The 23,494-nt window shown below is 48.5% G+C and overlaps 1 protein-coding gene across 2 annotated transcripts; it reads left to right on the top strand.

The window, feature by feature from the left end:
* The first annotated feature begins 1,835 nt into the window (after positions 1-1,835).
* Positions 1,836-23,302, top strand: SCAMP2 (secretory carrier membrane protein 2). 2 transcript variants are annotated; one of them, XM_090270010.1, is made up of 10 exons: positions 1,836-2,013; positions 12,291-12,359; positions 12,800-12,898; positions 13,422-13,550; positions 14,805-14,922; positions 15,437-15,565; positions 16,213-16,372; positions 17,991-18,092; positions 21,238-21,355; positions 21,570-23,302. In XM_090270010.1, exons 1-10 carry the CDS (start codon positions 1,957-1,959, stop codon positions 21,702-21,704), a joined length of 1,116 nt encoding a protein of 371 aa, XP_090126136.1. In that variant the 5' UTR covers positions 1,836-1,956; the 3' UTR covers positions 21,705-23,302. The 2 variants fall into 2 exon arrangements, with proteins under 2 accessions (XP_090126136.1, XP_090126135.1); XM_090270009.1 differs by lacking the exon at positions 13,422-13,550.
* The last annotated feature ends 192 nt before the right edge of the window (positions 23,303-23,494 follow it).

Raw genomic sequence — 23,494 nt, forward strand, 5'->3', positions numbered from 1 at the left:
TAAAACCCAACAACTAGCGTTGAGGAAAACAGGTCTTTATTTACAATATTCCAACCTGGGGAGGGCAGTGAGCACTTCAGCTCAGAGCTCTGTTCTCCCACGGGACCCAGCACTTCCCTTGCCCCCCAAAAGGCTAGAAGCCAAAAACATGCCCAGAAGTTCCCCATCCCATCTGTCAGCTGTCTCCTTCAGGATCTGGGGTACGATGTCATCAGCCTCCGTATAACAGTCCAGGAAAACATGCCATGTTGCATTGGATCATGCATGGTTCTCCCTTTCAAAGCAGCATGGAGTACTCCCTTTCCTTTCCAAACCGCATGGAGTTCTCTGACCTCCTTGCAAACCGTGCAGATCTCCTCGCTTTTCAAAACCGCATGGAGATCTAGCCAAAATGTCTGCTGCCTATTTTTAAATCCCTTACTGTGTCCTGTGATGCAGTGGGTGTGGTCCCCAGTTCTGACCATTCACAGAACCTTGTGCAGGCCCTGTATGCTCTTTCTGCACCATTCCATGGTCAGAACACCTCCCATCTTCTTGGGGCCTTGGAAGAACCACACATTTGCATAACTAAGACACTAGCGACTAGCCATAGTCATGCAAAGGTATCTTAAAAGCTGTTTCCTTTTCCCCATTCCCCAACCCCCAGGCTCTGGGGATTTTTGGAGACGCCCCACTCTGTAACAGCCCTGTATTAGTCCGGGGTAAGGAAATGGCAGTGGCTGGATTTGGTGGTACCAGAGATGAACACAGCCAGAGGTGAATAAATAAGGTAGTTTATGGGGAGTGCAGCCATCTCCTCAGTGGCTGATGGCTGTATTACTTATAAGGGACAAAAAAAGCCATTGACTCTCAAACCAGTAGGAGATAATTAACAGATGACTCATGGAAAAGGGGTGAGGAAATGACATTCCACAGCTCCTCACACATATCTCTGGGATCAAAAGGAGGAAGACTGTCATCCCCGAACACAGAGAAATGGGAAGATGTAGCTACTTAACTTGGCAAATAAATTGGGAGATAGACCTATAACTAGATTACCCTTAGTTAAGTAGTTAATCGTGTTAGATTGTGAACCCGGATTAACCAGTAATGGAGAAATGAGGGGAGGAGAGGAGGGGGAGCTAATTGCGTTAGTAAAAAAGGGCGGGTTTTTTTTTTTTTTTTTTTTGGTCTACCTCACGTACATGCCTTTGGCTGGCTGTGTCCACTCTGCAGACCCTTGAATGAATAAACAAACGCCTCCCTTTGCTGCTGAAGTCCCGTGTCCACGTGGTTTATTGTGAGCATTTCTCACATGCTGAACTCCTTCATACACTTAACAAATGCTTGACAATCAGGTTCAAATCCCAGCTTAGGCCCTACACCTGTCTGGGCATCAGGGGGCAAGGCCTAGAAGAAGCAGAGCTCAGCCAGTCTGAGGACAGCTGCCCAGTCGACTCTTTAGCAGAGAACTCCTCTCTTCGGCCTCTACCACAGAACACTCCTGCGCAGAGGTAGGCTCACACTCCTGTCCCCTGCCAGGACCAGTGGTGCTTCCCTCCAAAAAAGTGAAGGGGTTAACTTTCCGTCTCCCCTTTGGGGAGTTTACTTGGAAAACTTTCTTCGGGGAGCTTCCAATGCAAATTTGGACGCTGTCAGACCGAGAGGTAGTTGGACCGGCTCCGACTCCGCCTCTGACTCCCTAGTCCCTCCATACCAGCCAGACCCCAGAAGACCAGGTACAAGGACGGAACAATTGGAAGAGGAGCACCTACCCTCGGCTGCAAAGAGCGGTGGTGAGGGGGGCGTGGCGGACCTCTGTGACGTACAGGATCGCGCCCCTTCAGAAGGGCGCGGCGCCTGCGCCAGAACCACGGCTCGCTCCCGGAAGTGGAGGTCTATCCAGAGAGAGCCGCTGGGTCTCCGTGCCAGGAGGCAGAAGCGCTCGCAGAGCTCGCCAATCGGCCCCCGACCGCTATGTCGGCCTTCGAAACCAACCCCTTCGCGGACCCAATGGACGTAAACCCCTTCCAGGTAGAGCTTTCAACTCACAGCTCTCTCTAGTGCCAAAGGCCGCCACCCGGGCTTCTTTCGCTAGAGCCGGGAGACGTGGCGTAGGAGGGACGGATTGACTGCCCAATGGGAGAGCTGGTTCTGAGGGCTGGCCTATTGTAGCGTCTGGGGGGCGGGACTAGCAGCAGGTGGCCCGGCCAAGGGGGCTGGGCAGTGTTGCCTGGGAAGAGGTGGGACTCTAGCTCCCCAGACGAATCCCCTGAAACTGGGTATTGCTGGGGAAGGGGTCTAGAGCCGACTGGAGGTTCCCCCAGCGTCAAGGAGAGGAGTGACTTCACCTGAGAGAGTAGTGTGTCTACCACAATCCTGCAGTCTTGGCTTGAGTCACATTAGGAAGGGGGGTGATAGCAGCATAGCGCGATGGAGAAATGTGGAAATCCCAAGACCACCACATTCCCCCTACCCCAACAACCAAACTAACGTGTAAGGTATAGGAGGGCCCCTGATATTTGTAAGGAAAGGAAGGATGGAGAGAGGGTGAGAAGCTGAAATATGGGCTTGATAAGAATTCCACACTTTGGCCATGGGTCTACTTTGGACTAGGTTGACCAGATAGGAGGGCCCAGGTTAGGGAAGGAGAACCGAAGTAGCTCTGAGGGTCTTGAAACACAAGTAATACTGGCCTAATGGACTTGTATGTGGTGGCAGGGTAGTTGAGGTGCGCTGAACTGTGAGCTGGCTTCATCTTTTGAACAAATGACCAAGGAAGAAATAGTTTTCCTACTCTAAGCCAAAACCTTTCTGCCTTTGAGCTAAGGGCACAGGGGTATTCTTTTTCTACGATGAACGACTGGGACTCCTGTTAATGCCCAAGCTCCTGTTTCATGTCTGCTCAAAACCAGTTCTGCTCTAAATCACCTTGTGCTGACTTGTGATTTATGAGCCCGGAGGTTTCTGCTGTCAGGATGTCACCAGGCACATCAACTCATCCTGCTTGGACTTTGGTTATTGGCAGCTTCAAAGTTTCCTGCATATGGAGGGGAAGTCCTAGGAGAGGTCCTTCCTGCAACTCACAGCATGAGCTTTCCCTCCTTGAATCTCCTCCAAGTTCAAAGCCAAGACAAAAGAAACTAGAACAAAATTACTCTGTGCTGTCAGGAGAGTGAACATTTTATGCTTCTTTCTTGGTTTCAAGGTGACTTAGCCAATGGGAGCCTCAAGGCAAATTTTGGTAGCTTGTACTTCGTAACATCAGGCAGTTCTTGTAGCTTAATGCTTCTTGACAGGACCTTTGCAGGGACCTTGCTTTTTATGTAATTCAGTCATCTCTATTAGTTGAATAAAGAAAGAACATTTTTGCATGCTAACCATCAGTGTCTTCTGGTAATTGTTTTGCTGAATAATAGTAGAGTTTGAGTTTCAGTAAGGATCTAGTAGCCTTTTGGTGTGTGTGTTGTATAATCATTTGCTTTTCTTTTCCTGTCAGAATCAGAAATGAAGTGTCTGCTGCTATCTGACAGAAGCAGTCAGCAGTCCAAAGATGCAGAGAATTTGTCCCTAATGCTAGCGGTGGGCAAGATATTTAAATGGTCTGAGTTCAGCCCTGTGTTAATAATAGCTTGAAAGTCTTAAACTATATCTCCAGCCCCAGAAATGGTTGTGCAAACTTTGGTAGGAGTAACTTCTGCATTCAAGCAAGACAGTTTGTTCATCAGGCAATCCTAGGATGTGGCAGGACAGGAAGCAGCTGTGGGCCTATGAAGAACAACATCTGGTGGGGAATTCTGCATAGGAGGAAGAGAGCTGGCTGGCTGAGATTCCCTTCCTCCTTATTTTGGGCTGGATTTGTCCTCTTGACACACAGTTTGTGGGGAGAAGGGGCTTTGGAAGTAAGGCCCCCAAGCTCCTCCTGGAGAGCTGCCCTCCCTCTCCATGTGATGGTGGTGTCTGGTTCCGACTGCCTGGGCTGGAACATTGGGAGGGTGCAGCGTTTGGGTGACTGGGTGTGAGGCCAGCTTCATTTACCCAGGGTGTTGGCACAGAGCTCAGGAGAGAGGTGATAGGCTCAGAAACTCACACTTTGCCAGTCTTCAGAACAGTTGTTTTTTCCATCACTCATTGGTGGGTTATGAAAATAAACCTAATATTCAGAGTCCACGTGGACTACTAGAGCTGGGAATATCCTCATAAATTTATCCTAAGCCCTTCTGTTTAGAGCTGAGAAAACCAAGAACCCAGTGAGGATGTAACATGCCCGAGTCACGGGCTAATTTGCAGCAGAAAGGGGCGCAAACTTGGGTCTCATTCTCAAAACAGGGCAGTTTTAAAGACTTTTAAAGCTCTGCCTTGGAGTTATTTAGGCCAGCTAATGAAACAATGTTACATCATCACCACTGCCACCATTCTTAAAATAAGAGTACTGGTGGGGTGAAAGTAACAAATTAGTATTAGCTAAGCTATCCCCCCACCCCCACCCCTACCAGTGTGTGGGGTTGGAATAATACAGATGGTATTATGCTTTTTAAGATAGTACTTTAAAGCTGTATGTGTTCTGAATAATACCAGTCCTGAAAGGTTCTCAGGCTTCTGTGGTCAAATAAATTTGGGAATCACTACTTATTCCTTTTTTTTTTTTAAAGATTTTATTTATTTATTTTTAGAGAGAGGGGAAGGAAGAAAGAGAGGGAGATAGACATCAATGTGTGGTTGTCTCCCGTCCCCCAAACTGGAGACCTGGCCTGCAACTCAGGCATGTGCCCTGACTGGGAATTGAGCCACTTACTCCACTTTTCTTGAAGATTGATAAGGCTTGTTAATTTGCTAAAGGCTCCGAGAAATCCTACAGTAAAGATATTTACTCAACTTTATTTGACCCAGCATTTCTCAGAGTTATTAAACCACAGAATCCTTTTTCGGCCAACTTTAGTAATACCCCTGAACCTCCCAGTGCGCCTTTAAGTCGATTTACCCACTCCCTACTCCCACCCCTGCCTCACACTGTGGGTGTGGGCTTTTATGATCTCTTTCTTGCATGTATTTATAATTGGTATTATTAGAAAACTTCCTGCAAAGTAAGAGCCCTGAAAGGAAAGTTGTCATAAGAGTGCAGCAGAAGTTCTACCAAACTCATAGGAGGAAGCAGGAAACTGTAAGCCAAGTGTTGCCAATTTCACAACCACCACTGGCACTCCCTAATCCCTCTATTAATGATGGTACATCTGCCCTGTGCCCTCTGGGGATGTGGGTCCTGCTTTAGACTAATTCCAGCATTATCTGCTCCTAAAAGTTTCACAGTCTTGTTGAGGTAGAGGGCTAAAAAGGTAGGCATTGTGTTGTTCATTTGATTTTTCAGCAGTACACTAACAAGCAGGTCACCCAGGCAAACATTAGGATGGCTTTCCTCCTCAGCATTTCTGCCTGCTTACCCCTGTGGCCAGCATTGATTTCAAGAGTGGACCAGCTGGTGGTGCTGAACAGAGAAAGTCTTTAGGTCTTCATGAGTTTCCAAATCACACTGTATCACTTTCACATATTGCTGCTTTGTAGTTAACACATTGCCTACGGGTGGTGAGAATTCTCATCATTTCTAAAAGGCATTTAAATACCTCAGTAAGCAACATGTTAAAATATAATCTCGGTGCTGTGGCTGCTTTCCAAAGATTTAAAACATTTCTGTCTTGTGGGAGGAGAAAACGGTGGCAGACACTTGCTTTGGGTGTGAACAAAGTTACATGAGGTTCCCTGCACAGACACTGAAGGCTTTGCCACTTCTCAGAGAGAGTGGGCTCCAGCTTGACTCTAACTTTGGGAATTCTCAAAACTACCAGATGGACCTGGTAGAACTTTTCTGTGGCACAGGAGCATTGTCTCAAGAAATTTGACTCATATATTTAGGGATGCCCTGGAGTTCTGTCCTTTAGTAATTTTTTCCACTTACATAGTTTCAGAATAGCATTCACATAACAGTGGTCCCTGATCTAGAATTCTAGCCATCACCTTTCTTCTGAGCTTCAAACCAGTTTCAGCTCTCACCTGGACATACTCAACCATTCCCACCAGATATATGCCATATGTATCTCCAGTCTGACCCAGTGTCTTCTCAGATCCTCTCCCTGCTCGCACACACCCACTCCTGCAAACTCTGCTCCTCTTGTTCCATGATCACTTATCATGCTCGCTGGTGGCTCTTTTCCCCAGTTACCGAAGCTGGCAACTCAATTCCTTCCTTTCCCTTCCCGGCCCCCCTTTCTTGCCCTGCAGTATTCCCATACCCCTACCAACCCAGAGAGTGGTCGAGCCTGTGACATTTACCTGAAGAGGGTCTCTGGAGTTTATCCTCTTCTCTATCCCCAGCTGTCATACCTTTGTTCAGTTCTTGCTCTCACCCACTGGACTGCTGTGTCTCAGCCAGTCATCCGGTCATCCTTCTCCCCCCGCGGCATTGCATTCTCCCCACTGCTGGCAGAGACAGTCATAGTGATCCCTGCTCACAACCTCTTAGTTGTCCTCCATTGCCCATAGGGTAAAGTGCAAACTTCTCCTGCATTTTGTTCCTACCCCTTCTTCAGGTTGGTTTCCTGGTGCTCCTGGCTGTGCTCTGTACACACTCCACAGTCCCAGAACCTTCTCTGGTTCCCGGAACACATGCAAGCTGTTTTTAAAGTTACCAAGTCTTTGTAAATGCTACTTTTGCCTTCCCCCTTAGTGCCTGCTGAATTTCTTTTTTCTCTCAAGATCCAACTGAGATGCCACCTCTGTAAAGCCTTTCTTGACTCTCCCAGATAGCTTACTCCCTCTCTCCTCTGTGATCCTCTTGCATCTGCCCTCACCTGTTACAACACTGACCACGTGCTCTCTCTGTTTGCCTTGGCTTCTCTTTTGTGCTCTGTACTATTTGCTTCCTGAGGGCAGGAACCAATGCTTTTCCTTGGTGCCCTAGCCCTGTGCTTCTTATGAACGGTTTGTACAGGGAGTCAACAGAGTTGGAAGGCGGTGGTAAGTGGCTCAGTTTGACTGAGAATGGACTGTGAGAGGTGCTGTGCCCGGTCGTGGAGGCCTCAAGGCCAGGCCAGACGCCTCAGACTCACTGGGTGAGCTGCACCTCACTTTTGGGGCAAGGTGGGAGGCCCGAGAGTGTACCTGACTTGTTCATTTGGTGAGTATTCAGGCTCTTTTTAAAGATACGTGTTTTTAGCCCTGGCTGGTGTGGCTCAGTGGATTGAGCACTGGCCTGCAAATCAAGGGGTCACCAGTTCTGTTCCCAGTCAGGGCACAGGCCTGGGTTGCGGGCCAGGTCCCCAGTTGGGGGTGCACGAGAAGCAACCACACATTGATGTTTCTCTCCCTCTCTTTCTCCCTCCCTTCCTGTCTCTCTAAAAATAAATAAATAAAATCTTTTAAAAAATTTATATGTTTTTAAAGTAAAAACAATAATCACATTATAGAAAAATTGGAAAACAAAATAAATCATCCATATTTCTACCAGTCTTTTTTGCACCTATTGTTATTTTGATGTGTTTTTCTGCCAGTCTCTTTTCATGAGTACTTCGAAAGAAATGTATTCATGTAACAAAGCCTTTCCTGTATTGCTGCCCTATGTTCATACCTGTGATTTTTAATGGCTATTTAGGCCATTGAGGGAATGCACACCAAAACATACTGGTGCTTATGGTCATTGGATATTTAAGTTGTTTTCTGCTTTTTTTTCTCCTGTAGTAAATACTGGTACAATAAATATCTTTTCAGATACAGATTTTTATGTGTTTTGTCATGTTTTCTTAGGATGAACTCCTAGGTTCTGAGTCCAAGGTTAACTGGCTCTTTGTGCACTTGGGACCCAGCCAGCCTGTTTGGGGATGATTGTCCTTTCTAGTTCTGTGACACACAGCCTCCAAAGCAAATAGGACTTCACAGAGCTTCTAAAGTATTGGTGACTCCGTGTCTCCCAAAGAGAATGGTCAATTTTTTTAGCCTATGAGGTATTTATTTAATGTTTATTTGGAGCCAGAAATAAACCTGACACTGGGAGACTGGGTAGAGTGTAGGATGGAAAAGCAAGAAAAAATCCTAGAGAGCTGGTGCACAGCAGGACCTGTGAACTGCATAGAAAGACATTGCCAAACCAGTAAAAACCAGTGTGTTTCTCAAGTCTCCTCCCCGCAGAGCTCCCGCCTAATTCTGCCTCTTATTCTCTTGGGTCCTTCACACCCCAGTGACATGAAAGTGTTCCCCTATCCCAGAGCTGTACTTTACTCACTGGGCCTTTGCTCACCATCCCCCTTCTATTGGACCTCTGCCTTCCTCAGAGCCCTGCCCGGACCTCCCTTCTCCTCCCTTCTTGTCTGCTGCATTCCACCCTGAGTTCTTGTGCACATGTCTCAGCTACCAGACTGTGGACTCCTGAAGGTTAAGAGCTGTGCCTTGTTTGTCTTGGCGTGTCCCTCACACTGTTTGTGACTGTTAACTGAATTAAATTAACTCAGTTAAGGAGCGTTTTATTTATTATAAACTCAGTAAAAGGCATTAGCCACTCGGGCCTTTGGCACTGAGGGGGTTTTAGGTTACTTCTTTGTAGGTGAAACTTAACTCTCATTATCCTTTTAAGTAACTACTTGACCCACTTATGAATTAGTTGATGCTTGGTGAGTGGGAAAGAAGATCACTGCTGTTAATTTCTTATCTGTGACTCTGAGTAAAAGCTGAGAGTCCTCATGCAGGCCAGTCATTGTGGTCCTTAGTCTCAAGACTCTGCTTGTGTCCTACAAAGGGTGTTCCCCGAGAAGGACTTCTCTGAAGCCCAGAAATAAATGAGCAAAAGCAGTTGTCCTAGTCACTCATGGTGCCCTCATCAGTGTCCTTCCAGAGTAGGGTTCATTTATTCAACCATACATTAATGGAGTACCTTCCATTTGTCAGGCGCTATACCAGGCTTTGGGGGTATACTGCTGAACAAGGCAGACCTCTGCCTTTCCCTTTCAGGTTTACCACTTGTATCTTTGGAGACACATAGACTTGGATTCAGAGTCAGGTTTGTCCACTATTCCTGAGATCTTGGACAAGCTGCTTCCCCTCAGAGTGGAGGCTTTCTCCAGCTGCAAACGACAAATACTCCTCCCTCACAGGGTGGTCGTGAGGTACAATGAAGTGGTGGGGTGTAGCTTTTCTTAGCCAAGGCTTCTCAGCTGAGCCACAGGTCACAGAAACTGATTGGAGTGACCATTTTTTCAAGGATGGAATATAATCAGGATGGTTCAATATGCACAGAAGTTAAGTCATTGCGCACAGTTGATGCCTTACAGTAGTGGGTCTTTATTTTCTCAAAGAACCAGATTGAAAAAGTCTGGTAGAACCTTTTTTTTGGATGGCTTGACACAGTGGCCAGTTCTGGGGTGACTAGAATTTCACAATAGTACCCTGGTGTGGCAAGCCTGGCATATAGTAGACACTAAGTAGGTAAATGTCAGCTCCCTTACTCAGTCCCTCCTCCCCCCTACCTCTATCCCCAGGCTTCAGCTTCTCTTGAAGCCACCCACATCTTTCAGAAAGAGCCCAGGTCTCCTCATATAGGAAGTATTCATGTCTCCCAGAGTGTTTCAGGCTCTTCTTCCCAGGCAAAGTGCTTCCGGGCCCTGAGGCTGCCGCTGTGATGCAAGTGCCTCCTTCTGTATGCTCTAGCATTTGGGCTGTGCCTCCTAGAAAAAGCAGAGGGCCCACAGCATGCAACATTTATTCTCAGACATCACCTGAGCTCCTGCTCCGCACCCTTCACCAAGAACCAGGAAGCCAGAGTATGAACTAGATACCTGACTGCAGAGTTTATAACCTACTAGTGGAAACAGGATTTGTTTATGGTGAGCCTGGTGGCTTTAAGATTTTAGAAAAAGGAAAAGAACTCAGTGTGGATAGCATAATCAGCCCCCAGCCCCCCAGCATCCTCTTCTGGTTGACCTTGGTAAAGAAAATGACATCTTTTCATGTCTTCATGGGACTGGAGGTTTCTTATTAAACATGCGTACCTTGGACAGTATGCCAGTACTTGAAACTGCTACCAGAGCTGCCCCTCTGTCCTCTGTCCTGTAGTGAGTCAGACTTGAGTAACCAGTTCCTTGGATGGTGGATCTGATTTCAGTGACTTCAGCTCCCTCACTCCGCTGTGGGTTGGTGTCACTGACTCTGAAATGGGAGCAGATACTGAGCCCTGAATCTTTCTTGCAGGAAGCCAGCCCACTAATTCTGAGACAAATCTGCTAGACATTCAGCCAAAGGAGTAACCTCAAGGCCAGTTTCTCCGTCTCCATGTGGCCTCCCGAACCTCACCTTGTCACTTTGTTCAAGTTGTAGGAGCCACCAGGCAGGGATGGTGTCCAGCACAAAGGACATAGCCACCTTGCATCTTTGCAGAGGAGTCGAGTAACAGTGCGAGGGTGAGGCCCAGCCAGAGACAAGAGGGAGCTGGGGCTGTGTCCCCAGCTCTGGGTTGGGCCCTGGGGCAGCTTGGACAGACTCTTGCCCTCCACGAACCAGGGGCTCAGGTGGGAAGAGGAGAGTTGTTATGTGTGAAAAGGTTAGAAAACACCTTCAGTGTGACCCTGATCTCTATAAATGTTTAGAATATGGAGTCAGCTCCCATCTTGAGACCTAGGACAAGTACAAGTACTGCACCATGGCAAGTGTCCGTTTCCATACAGAAAAATTGAGGGGGTTCCCTGGGGGTCTGTTTAATGTTAACATTGTGTTTAAAAATCCAACCTACGGAGGTTTCCTGGTGGAGGTGAGACTGGGCCAGAAGGACAGGAGCATCTGGATAAACAGGGAGGGATAGTGAGGTGTGCAGACAAGGAAGCCTAGGTGAGGTCTGTAACCGGGCCCTTGGCAGAGTCCAGTGGCGGTCTTCTTACCCACACAGCTGTTTCTCCGAGAGCACAGGCATTGCTGTTGAGCTGGACCTAAGCCCATACCTGTATGTATGGGGAAGGGGCAATGTATAAGGAGCTCTGCTGGGTGAGGGGCAGGATGAAGACAGACTGGCCTCAGGCCAGCAGGGAAGCTGCTTGAGTGAAGAAGGAGGCAGGGAGCCCTGTTTAAGCTCTAGGCCAGGGCTGGCTTTGGCAGAGATCAGATGGGAAAGGGAAAATTAAAAACTTAGGACAAGCTGTGTTCTGAGGTCATTTTTGTATTTTTAAAAAAGAATCTAGAAAATAAAATGCCTGACAGGTGTGGCTCAGTTGGTTGTACATTGTCCCCCAGAATGAAAGATCGCTGGGCATGTGCCTGGGTTGCGGGTTTGGTGCCTGGGTTGCGGTTTTGGTCCCTGATTGGAGTGAGTACAAGAGGCAACCAATTGATGTTTCTCTCTCACATTGATGTTTCTCTCCCTCTCAAACCCTTCCTTCTCCTCTCTCTAAAAATAAATATTAAGAAATAATAATTTGGGGGAAAAATAACAACTAAAAAACATTTTCCTGGCTTTTTATTTGAATCCTTTATATCTTTTTATTCCTAATAAGTATACCTGATATAATCAAATTAGCACTGGCACCCAGTGGCATGTTTTTGTTCTAGAACCCTGAGCTGTCCTTTAAAAAAATAAGAGGAATAAAATAATAAATAATAAAATAAAACAGTACAGAGCCTTGGCCCATGTGAATCAGTTGGTTGCAGTGTCGTCCTGTAAACTGAAATGTCACAGGTTCGATTCCCGGTCAAGGCACATGCCTACAGTGTAGGTTTGATCCCTGGTCAGAGTGCATATGGGAGGCAACTGATTGATGTTTCTTTCTCACATCAATGTTTCTCTCCCTCTCTTTCTCCCTTCCCTTCTCTAAAAATCAATAAGCATGTCCTTGGATGAGGATTGAAAAAAAGTAAAGAGAAACAGTACAGAAAGGCTATAAAGTGAAAAATCTCCACCCATTCACCATCACCCCAGCCAAAAAACCCACTCCCTCAAGTTAAATAGTATGAACTGTTACGAATCTATAAAGGGTACTAACAAGAACATGTGTAGTGTTGATTCCCAGGCCTCAAAGTGTAAAGTTTGCTTTGTATCTCTTCTGGGAAGTCATCTGGGCTGAGCCCCTCCTTTTCCAGAGAGGGAAAAGAGATTGCAGCTTTGTGTAGCAGGCCCTGGGCATAGGAGCGTTCAGAAGAGGCCCTCCAGGACACTAGGAAGGGCCATCATCAGCCTCACTTCAGCCATGCATCCCTGGAATTGCCTGCTAGGCCTGAGATGGTGATGTCCCTCCCTTACTGAGGTTCTCTTGTCCTCAGCCTCAAATGGCTCTTTTTCACTTTTTCAGGATCCATCTGTGACCCAGCTAACCAATGCTTCGCAAGGTGGCCTGGCTGAATTCAACCCATTCTCAGAGGTTGGTGAGCATGTCCTTTTTTTAAGGGCCCGTGTCCTCTGGCTGGTGCCGGGGTGTCTGAGGCAAGGAGCCTTAGCAAGGCATAGTTCTCTGAGAAGCTGCAGTCCTCAAAGGGACAGTCTGAACATGAACTTGGGGGGCTGGAGTAAGATGAGGTAGTCACCAAATCTCCCCTTGGGGTCCGTGGTCTGGGCTCCTTCCTGAAGAGGGCAGGGCAGTGCTGTGCCAGGAGCTCTGGTTCCAAAACGGCCAGCAGTGCCTGGTTAGGCATCACGGTTCCCAGAGCCTGAGGCTTGTTGGCCGAGAAGCTACAGAGGGAGGCCCAGAGGGGGGGTACTCTTCACGGGTAGGGGGACATCACTCGCCCTGCTGTGGGTTTGTTCCCACGTGGCCAGCTGGTGGGGTTTTACTCTCCTCGTTCCTTTGACTCTCCCACTCAGACAAATGCAGCAACAACGGTTCCTGTCACCCAGCTCCCTGGGCCCTCACAGCCGGCGGTTCTCCAGCCCTCAGTGGAGCCGGCCCAGCCTACCCCTCAGGTACTGTTGACAAAGGTCCCTTTTGCCTCTCCTTTCCAGAAAGGGAAGCACCGCACTCAGACTAGTAGCTGAGTCCTGAAATGGAGGGGTGGGCAAAGGGCCTTATTCCCTGGCTTCCCTTCAAGGGCCCTCATAATAACCTCTTTGGGGTTGGTCACTTGCATGCAGAGGGTCTTGCTCACCTATACCCTCACTCCCTACCCCATGCTCCACCGCCAGCACCAAAAAATAAGCCCCCCCTCCCCCACCAGGCTGGGCTCCTGGGTGTCTCCAAACAGAGCATTGCCCAGCATGCCATTCCAGATCCTCCTGAGACCTTTGGTTTGCTCTCTCTTACTCAGGGCCCGGAATCTATCTTTTCTTTTTTCCCTAACCTCATGTATTCCTGCCTTTGTCCCTTCACCAAATACTGTGAATCTTGTCTGCCTGGTTCCCAACTCTCCACCCCCTTGCCTCACTATTCTGCCCCTTGCTCCACACTGCCGCTGGCGAGCATGGCCCACAGTGGAGTTATATGTTGCAGCTTCTGCTTAGGCAGGCCAGCAAGTTCCTGCCTACCAGATTCCTGGCAGTGAGTGAGCTCTCAGAGAGGCAGATCCTACTAGGAGGAGATAATATTCTTAGAGACAGCTACATACGAAAACTTCCGAAGGTAGGCAAAGTATAGGTGAGCGTGAGCGAGGGCAAGGTGCCTGGGCCCTGCCCAAGTTGGGCTTTGAACTCTAGTAGTCTCAGGCTGCTCCCATGATCTGGACAGACTTCCTCTAAAAATGCTGTCCCTGCATGGGATGCTGGGACCTCGGGATCTGGGACCTACACATGGCCCTAGAATCCTGTGAGACAGAGGGGACTTTCTTGTTCATCTGGGTAATGTCATCCTGGGTCCTGCTCATCTGAAGTCCGAGACTTGGGGAAATAGGCTAAGACCCTCACCATGGTCAATTCTTGTCATGCTTCTACCCCTAGTGCCTGAAATTTACTCCCTGAAGGAAGCCTTAGCTCTTTGGAGAATTCATTTTTGGAAAGAGAGAGAGAACACACATATGTATGTACACATATGCCTGTCTTATCATCCTGTGGGATGAGCAGTTTGGTATTCACTCCCTGAAAAGGACTATAGCCTTCAGGAGGAACCGGGCCCCAATAGCTATAGCACACAGCAGTAGCAGGACCTTGGGTTGGCACTCTAGGCCCACGTGTGGGCCCAGCTCTGTTCAGCCTCATGTAGAATGCCGTAGCTGCTTCACTCAGAGGCCCTGCTCTGTCTGGAGAGGAAACAAAGCTTGGACTCTGTACTCCATGAAAGCCAGGCAGAGCAGGGCCAACCCTAAGGGGCTGTCCTGGGATATAGCTCGTTCCAGTTCAGGTGGACCAGGTGAGGAGCAGGGGGTGGTGCTTGAATATACATCCCTCAGGCTCCAGGTACACACAATATGGCCTCAGGTGCCTCCCCTCCCCACTTACTCTAGCAGGTTTTCACTGTTTCCCTTCACACACACACCCTCTAGGCTCTTCAAGTGAGACTTGGGTCTCTGGGTTTCTGGCTACAAAACAGTGTCTTGTGGGCCTTTTGCCCTTTGCTGATACCCCAGAGGTCAGTATAACTGAACTTGGCCTGGACTACAGTATGGGGGATGGTTCTTCTATCTCAAACTTCAGAATGAAAGGGAGAGGAGAGCCCTGGTAATGGTGAAGGGGCCAGAGGTGTTGTCAGGGCAGTAGGGGACAGATTGTTGGCCTCTCTGTGATAGTCTCAGGTACCTAAGATACTCGGGGTGGGAACTGCCTCTGGGACTCCCAGCTGGCTTTCCCTGTGTGGGGTACAGGCCCTGTGACTTCCTGACAGGCCAGTACTGTCCCTCTGTCTCTTGTGTTCACTGTCCCCCACTTCCCCTTTTTGCTCCAGTCTGTGGCCTCTGCAGCCCAGGCAAGCCTGCTCCGGCAGCAGGAAGAACTGGACAAGAAAGCAGCTGAGCTGGAACGCAAGGAGCGGGAACTGCAGAACTCTGTGGCCAACTTACATGGTAAGGGAGGCTGCATGGGGCCCTGGGTTGCCAAGCTTGGTACAGAAGGGTCCCTTAGCCTGCCTGTTCCTGGGGCAGCCTCAGGTCTTTGCTGAGCTCTTGATCATCTTAGAACGGTGCTGCTCCCAGGGAGAGCAGCAAGATGGAAGTCAGGAAACCTGACATGCAACCTCAATGGGTATAGAGTATTTCTGCACCTTTCCAACTCTAAAATGTTTTGATAGAGTTGGGGCACTGCTTTCCATGATTCCTTGGTTATGGGCTGTTCAAAAAATAATTACTTAAACTATTTAGCTCTGTGTTTCCCAGTGCATTTGGGGTCCATTATCTTGGACTGAGCTTGTGTCTGTTTATGTCCTATCATCCTTTTCCCTTCCTACTCTATACCCATGAAGACCCTGCTTGCTGGTACCCCTCTGGGAGCCCTGGTTTGGCCCATAAACTGGGCCGGCATGTGCCCTGCACCGTGCTGCTGCTGAAGCTGGGCCTCGTCTCGTCATCTCTTTGTATACAGTGAGGGAGAACAATTGGCCACCCCTGCCCTTGTGGTGCCCTGTCAAGCCCTGCTTCTATCAGGACTTCTCTACAGAGATCCCTGCCGACTACCAGCGCATATGCAAGATGCTCTACTACCTCTGGATGTGTGAGTCCAGCTCCTGCCCTTCTGGGCTCAAGGCTGAAATGGGTGTGTCTCGAGAGCCCTATCTATGCCCTGGCAGACTCCAGCCTTCCTCAGTGCTAATAGGGCTGGGGTGGGGGACGTTCTGCCCACATAATTGGCCCTCTGAAGTCTGCCCCCTGTCTGAGAACCTCCTCTCAAGGGTCAGTCCAGACCATACATTTAGGAGGGTGGGGATAACTGGAGGCTTCTGAGTTCCTATGGAGCTCATGGCACTCAAAGATCTTCCTTAGGTGAAAGTCTGCCTAGGAGTGAGGATAAGACTTCCTGTTGCTCCCCTGTGGGCCATCCAGGGCCAGGGAAAAGAGTTGCTTAGAGAAAGACTCCATTCCCCAAGGATCAGTTTTTGGCTGCACCTCTTCTACCACCACCCCTCAGATACCTGGGCTGTTTCATCACTCCTTAGGAGCTTGGTTTGGCCCATGGTTTTGAGGTCCCAGAAAAGCAAGGATGGGAACTAGTCCTTCCCGTGTACAGATCGAGGTCCTCTACTCCTGCTGCAGCTGCCCCGACAGCATGGACCTCACCTCCTCTCCAGGGGGTGGTTTGCTGTGTCCAGGAGCCCTTCAGCCACTTTGGCACCAGCCCACATCTGTCTTCTCTCTCCACAGTGCATTCAGTGACCCTGTTTCTGAACCTGCTTGCCTGCCTGGCCTGGTTCTTAGTTGACAGCACCAAGGGAGTGGACTTTGGCCTCTCGATCCTATGGTTTGTGATCTTCACCCCCTGTGCCTTCCTTTGTTGGTACCGGCCCATTTATAAGGCCTTCAGGTGAGTGGGGCTGGGGTGAGGGGGTAGTGTATGGCTGGCATACCAGGTAGCAGGTCTGGGGCTCTGACCCCTGAGGCCGTATTCCAGTTGAAGCAGAATAGAATTATGGGAAATTTACTTCCTGTTCTCACCCATAGCCAGAGTTGGAAGGTAGTAAGAGCCATTTTCCTCAGTTGTACCGGAGGTCTTGTCTCAGCCCTGTCCCTTGACCAGGGCAAGAGACCTAGAGAGTGAGCAGGAGTCTTACTTGCCCTTCCACTGTACCCAGTCTGTTTCGTGCGGGAGGATTTCAGTCACTGGGAAAAGGGAGCGGACTTCCTTAGCTTCCTTCCAAGGCTCTAGGGCAGCAATTTTCAACCAGTGTGCTGCAGAATTTTTAAAACATGCAATACCTGACTATTTAGTCAGGGTGCTGACCTCTTTTTCCCTTAGATTGTCAAATAAAAAAATGACAGCCCTGGCTGGTGTGGCTCAGTGGATTGAGTGTCAGCCTGCGAACCAAAAGGTCACAGGTTTGATTCTCAGTAAGGGCACATGCCTGCGTTGCAGGCCAGGGCCACAGTTGGAGGTGTGCAAGAGGCAACTAACTGATCAGTGTATCTTCCCCATGTGGATGTTCCTCTCCCTCTCTTTCTTCCTCCCTTCCACCTCTCTAAAAATAAATGAATAAAATCTTTTAAAAAAATTACAGCCAACACAGCAATAGCTGTCTGGTGTGAATGAATCAAAATTACACATTTTTTTTTTTTGGTCAGATTGATAAATAATATATATTTTCTGGCATGCCGCAGAATTTTGCTAATTAGTTTATGTGTGCCATGAGATGGAAAAGGTTTAAAATCGCTGCTCTAAGGTATGCTTCTATGATAGTCAGACTCTGAGATACATTGAATCGCTTATCTCTGCATGCTTACTTATGTCCCTCCCCCTGCCTCCCAAGTAACCCTGGCTGAGTAACAGTAGACCAACTGATCGAGAATAGATACTGTGGACTTTAATGGATCCTAGGGGGTTGTGACTATGCCTCAAAGCTGATGCTTTCAGGGCTGGGAGCACAGTAGGCCCCAGAAAGAGGGAACAGGGCAGTGGCTGAACCAGCTGCCGCCCTCCTGCCACCACTCAGCAGGTGGCACCTGAACCCTTACTGTATTCTAGCCCTCAAGGACATGGAAATGGAGGTACTCAAAACGCCAGTTTTGTCTAGTGTTTTCTACTCCCCAAATATCTTTTTTGCCACTAAGGCCTACAGTTTTATTATTAAAGGTTTATACCTTTGACTTAGATTTTCTTTCCTATTATGAAATGCAGATAAATACTCCAGGAGATGGACTGTTAAGCTCTTTAATACTGTCCTTTGGGTAAACAACTTTATTCGCTCTTTGAGGACAGGGTCAAGCATTGACCCCGTAAATTGGAAGGCAGTGAAGAAGGCAAGCCCTTTTTGGTTATAGTAGGGGTATCCCTGCGTGTGTCCTTGTAGACAGTGTGCCTGGTCCTCTGGTACTCTGTCTGCTCTCCAATCCTGCCTTCTGGCTTCTAGTGAGGAGGAATGTGAAGAATGCTGAGGAATGAGTCCCAGGCCCTCTTCTGACTCCTGGTTTTACCCCTCTTTCCACAGGTCCGACAACTCTTTCAGCTTCTTCGTGTTCTTCTTTGTATTTTTTTGTCAAATAGGGATCTATGTCATCCAGTTGATCGGCATCCCTAACCTGGGAGACAGGTGAGAGCTGGGGCAGTACAGAAGGACCTATACTTTGGAGGCGTGGCTCAGCCTTTCTCGTCCTATTTGCCAGCACCTGAGAGCCCCTGCAGATGACCCCTCTTCCACCATGGCAGGAAGGGTGGTACCTGGGCCAGCTTGGATCTGCCTTCAGTTCTTCACCAGTAGCCACTCACTGTTTTGCCTTGTTTACCACTTTCTGGGGTACTGTGGATGAACTTGGTCTGAATTCTTAGGCAACCTGGGCTGTGTCATGCACTGGATTGCGGCCTCTTCATTTTCTGCCACACCCTCCGAGAAGCTGGTGCTACTTCCACAGGTGCCAGACAAGCCCTTGGGTTTGGGCAGCTGCTAATGGATGCCCTGGTCTTTGCAGCCCCTGAGCTATGACTGTCCAGGGGCCCTGTAACCTCAGGAGATGGAGTCCTAGCCTCTCCTGGATGAGCTTCTCTGGCTGCTCTCTTTGAGCATACAGTTGGCTGAGTTTCCTGGGTGCTGCAGTTCTCCACTCAAAATTAGTCTCAGAAAGGAAAGCTGATGGCTGAAGCTTTCCTTTCTGTCTCATTGCATGGGGAACATTACAGAAAGGTCAGGCTGGCATTTGGCTAAAAGCCTGAGCCTGAAAGGGTTGCACTCTTTTGGTCCCACCTCTCCAGTGGAGCTTGCATGTCCAGAGCAGTGAGGATGGGGCTGACTCCCTTCTAACTCAGAGCCAAGTGCACGCTACCCTCCACCACCCTTCTCCCTTCTTATCTTGTTGTATATAATCTGGCCCCTTTTCTCTTTGTTTGGTGACCCAATTTCATTACTCAATACCCTAAATGAGATCTTGGTAGAAAGGCTATCATTAATGACTGCTGTTTGCTCCCAGACAAGGAGTCAGAAGGCTTGATTTCTGGTCCTGGCTCTGCCCCTCACTGCCCTGCCTAGTCCTACCTGGATGAGCTCTGCAGCCTCTAGCTTCCCAGTGCCTTTCTCATCATACTTCATAACACTCTCTTTTGATTGTAAAATACACATAAATCATTTTATGTACCACTTAAACCATTTTAAGTATACAGTTCAACGACATTTAGTATATTCTCAGTGTTGTGCAATACCATCTAGTTCCAGGATTTTTTTAAAGGTTTTATTTATTTTTAGAGAGAGGGGAAGGGAGAGAGAAAGAGAGGGAGAGGAATATCGATGTCAAAGAGAAACATCGATTGGTTGCCTCTCGTACATGCCGCGACTGGGGACTGGACCTGCAGTTCAGGCATGTGCCCTGACTGGGAATTGAACCTTTCACTTTGCAGGATGATGCCCAACCAACTGACCCACACTGGTCAGGGCAAGTTCCAGGGCATTTTTATCACCCCAAAAGAAAACTCCATATTTAGTAAGCAGTCACTCATACCCTCCTTCCCTAAGCTCCTGGCAACCATTAAACTCCTTTCTGTCTCTCTGGATTTGTGTCTGGCTTCTTTAACTAAGCACGCTGTTTTCAAGGTTTGTGTTGAGGCATGGATCAGTACTTCATTCCTTTTTATGGCTGAATAGTATTCTGTTGTTTGGATATACTGCATTATGTTCACCCACTTACTGATGATAGGGATTTGGGTTGTTTCCACCTTTTTGCTATTGTGAATAGTGCTGCTACTAACATTTCTGCACAAGTTTTTGAGTACCTGTTTTCAGTTCTTTGGAGTTTGTATCTCAAGAGGAATTGCTGGGTCAAGTGGTAATTCTATGTGTAATTTATTGAGGAATTGCCAAATTGTTTCTCACAGTGGCCATTTTATATTCCCAATAGCAGTGTATGAGAGTTCTGGTTTCTCCACATCCTTGCCAACATTTGTTATTTTCCCCTCTTCTTTTTCTATTATAGCCAACCTAGAGGTGTGATATCTCATTGTGGATTTTGACTGGCATTTCCTGATTGGTCATCCTTTATGTGTTTGTTGGCCATTTGTCTATCTTATTTGGAGAAATGTCTATTTAAGTCCTTTGTGAATTGGATGGTCTTTTTGTTGTTTAGTTCTTTATATATTTTGGATACTAGCTTCTTAACAGATACATAATTTCCAACTTTTTTATATTCTGTTTTTTCATTCTCGATAGTATCCTTTGATGTACTAGAGCTTTTAATGTTTTTATAGAGAGGGGTAGAAACATTGATGTGCCAGAGAAATATTAACTGGTTGCTTCTTGCATGCCCCCAGCTGACACCTGGCCTACAGCCCAGGCATGTGCCCGGACCCAGAATCGAACCAGCAACCTTTCGGTTCACAGACTAATGCTCAATCCATTGAGCCACACAAACCAGGGACAGAGTTTTTAATTTTGATGAGGTCCAATTTATCTTTTTCTTTTGTTGTGCTTTGGGTGCCTTATTTAAGAACCATTGTCAATCCAAGGTCATGAAGAGCTACCTCTTTTCTTCTAAGAGTTTTATTGTTTGAGTTATTATTAGGTCATTTATCCATTTTGAATTAATTTTTGTGTATAGTCGAAGTAAGGGTCCACCTTCCTTGTTTTGCATGTGGATATCCAGTTGTCCCAGCACCACTGTTGCAGAGACCATCCTTTCCCCGTTCAATGTTCTTGGCACCCTTGTGAAAACCAGTTGACGATAGATGTGTGGGTTTGTTTCTGGACTTATAATTCTATTCCATTGATCTGTATATCATATATGGCTGTCCTCATGCCAGTACCACACTTTTGATAACTGCAACTTTGTAGTAAGTTTTTAATTCATGAAGTGTGAGGATATCTCCTTTTATAGATGAAGAAGCTGGGGCTCAGGAAGGAGACATGACTGACTGGGTCCCAGCGGGGGGAGCTGAAGTGACAGGAAGAATGCAGTAGATTGGCCAGTAGTTCTCCTTTCCAGAGGGTGGGCCCTCAGGAGTGAGGAGCCAGGCTTTCGACGTCTCCTCAACCCCCAAAGCAGCAGGAAAAGGCCGTATCCAGTGCCACTCCTGACTCTAAGGGCAGCAGTTACATCCCTTCCAGACATCACATGGCGCAGAGATTCCGTGCAGGCTGAGTGGGGCTATGAGCCTAGGTGGTGCTCAGCATACAGCAGCCACTTGGAGAAGAGCCCCTCCTGGGCACCTCTGGGACCCATTCCCACTACATCCTCTCTGGCCTCCTCCCTTTGTAGTGGTTGGATTGCAGCCCTGTCTACAGTGAGGCAACACTCAGCTGTGTCGATCATCATGATGGTGGTGGCTGGCTTCTTCACCCTCTGTGCTGTGCTCTCACTCTTCCTCCTGAAGCGGGTGAGTGGTGGGTGCTGGGCCAACAGCAGACCTGAGGAAGCAGGCACCTCTCTCCTGCTTTCGCCATGGGAATGTTCACCACAGCAGTTGGGCCTCCTGAATCCCCAAAGGTCCACGGGCTTTCTCCAAGGCTCTGGGGGGAGGAGCTCAGACACGCTTGGGTTCCTTGTGGGCCCACAGGGTCGGCCTCTCTCACCGCAGCGTTTTTCCCCAGGTGCACTCCCTGTACCGCCGAACAGGGGCCAGCTTCCAGCAGGCCCAGGAGGAATTTTCCCAGGGCATCTTCAGCAACAGGACCTTCCGAAGTGCTGCCTCATCTGCTGCCCGAGGAGCCTTCCAGGCGAATTAGTCGTCCTGACTCTCCTTCCTCTGCCCCCACCTTTTCTCTTGCCTGCCTTCTGAGTTGCACTTGCCATGGGTGCCTTAAGCAGTGCTTATGTCAAGCACAGACCTGGGGAGGGTCTTGCTATGGCTCTTCCTCCTTCCTCATCAACCAGCTTTCCCTTCCACCTAAGGGAAGGGGAGGGAGGGACAGGGACTTTTTTGCACAAGAGAAAAGAAAAAGAAACAAAGCTGTCTTGTCTTCTCTGGTGGTGGTTTGGTAGGATTCTTTTATCTCTGGAAGCAGTGGTACTGAAGTTCTCTTCCCCCTACACTCTTACACACATGCATACATGCACACATGTCTGCACATGGGATCACTGGCCAACCTGGGCCCACCCCAGCTGGAGTTGTATTTCCGCCAGTGTCCTGAGCCCCGTCTCCTCCCAGCAGCCTGGCCTGAATCTGAATTCACAGACCAGCCTGTGGCTTCCACAGTCCTGCCCTCCCTTCCTGCTCGCATGGGATGACCTCTCAAGGGCTCCTCTATATTTTGTATTTTATTTTTATTATTTTTTAATACTCAACAGAGGACATGCTTATTGATTTTGGAGAGAGGGGAAGAAGTGGGGAGAGAGGAAGAGAAATATCGATGTGAGAGAGAAACCTCAATCAGCTGCCTCTCGCACACTCCCTGACCAAGGGCCGAACCTGCAACCTAGACACGTGCCCTAACCGGGAATCGAACCTGAGACCTTTCAGTTTATGGGACGATACTCCAACCAACTGAACCACACTGGCCAGGGCTCAAGGGCTCCCCTTTAGATGAGCTGTGGTCTGGGCTGGTGGGCATCTCTGTTCCTAGATCTCTCTGGACAGGTCTCTGGCTTGGTTTCCTCAGCCTCTTCCCTGCTTCCTTTCTTACAGATTCATAGGCCTTTTGGCCCCCTGCACCTTCCTGTGTGGGCAGTGTCCTATGCCATCTGCCCGGCCTGAGCCCTTCCTCTTTAGACTTACAGAATGTGTATTGGGGTTGGTTGGGATTTGGGGATGGGAGGGACAGAGGATTACCCCAAGTTGGCCTGCCCAGCCTTTAGCAGTCTTCTAGGAGGAGTCCTAAGTGTCCTGGTGTGAGTTGTGACCTTGTTTGTTTTGATTTCCTCTTCTGGGGGACAGCTGTGCTCCGCCTTGACCTTTGATTCTGCCCATTTTGCCCCCCACATCAGCAATATCTAGTTTGAGTGACTCTCAGGAAGGGCTGGGCCACTCAGTCCAGACTCATCCTCCAGTGTTCTCCCATACCTTGAGTAGGAGTAGAGTTTAGATCACCTGGGGATTCCCTAGGACATGTGTCACTGTGATGGGCACCTAGGAGTCCACAGTTAACACCTGCACCATATCCTGCATCGTAGGAATGGGTTTGTGGACTGAGGGGACTTCTCAAAAAACTGGCCAACGTGGAGGTAGACCTCAGGCTGCCAGCTCACTCCACTCCAGAGCCACTGAGTGATAATTTAACAACAGTGACCAATGTTTTGTAAATTCCTTTCTAGTTTTTTTTTTTTCTCCATGTACAAATGTATATGTTTCAGTTTTGTGCTTAAATAAAAAGACGTTTTCAGACAACACTGGCTCTAATGTCTGTTGGATTTGGGAGGATGGGGGTGGCCTACAGGGAGTAGGGGCAAGAGGCCCTCTGTTTATAGGTGTGAAGGGTCAGTCAAAATGCTGCATCTGGCCATCCTGCTCCCTGTTTGGGCTGTGACAGAAATCCCCTCACCCCTGGGAGCGAGCCCCTTCCTGAGATAACTATTGGCT

Source organism: Furipterus horrens, unplaced genomic scaffold (genome assembly GCF_987537825.1).
Source record: "Furipterus horrens unplaced genomic scaffold, mFurHor1.1.pri manual_scaffold_3, whole genome shotgun sequence".
Taxonomy (NCBI): Eukaryota; Metazoa; Chordata; class Mammalia; order Chiroptera; family Furipteridae; genus Furipterus; species Furipterus horrens.

What these genes read in the sequence shown, in the direction of transcription:
- SCAMP2 (XM_090270010.1), top strand. Translation starts at nt 1,957, where the DNA reads ATGTCGGCCTTCGAAACCAACCCCTTCGCGGACCCAATGGACGTAAAC. An exon ending in CGGCCCAGCCTACCCCTCAG is followed by an intron (nt 12,899 to 13,421) that starts GTACTGTTGACA and finishes TATATGTTGCAG; the next exon opens with CTTCTGCTTAGGCAGGCCAG. An exon ending in GCTCTACTACCTCTGGATGT is followed by an intron (nt 15,566 to 16,212) that starts GTGAGTCCAGCT and finishes CTCTCTCCACAG; the next exon opens with TGCATTCAGTGACCCTGTTT.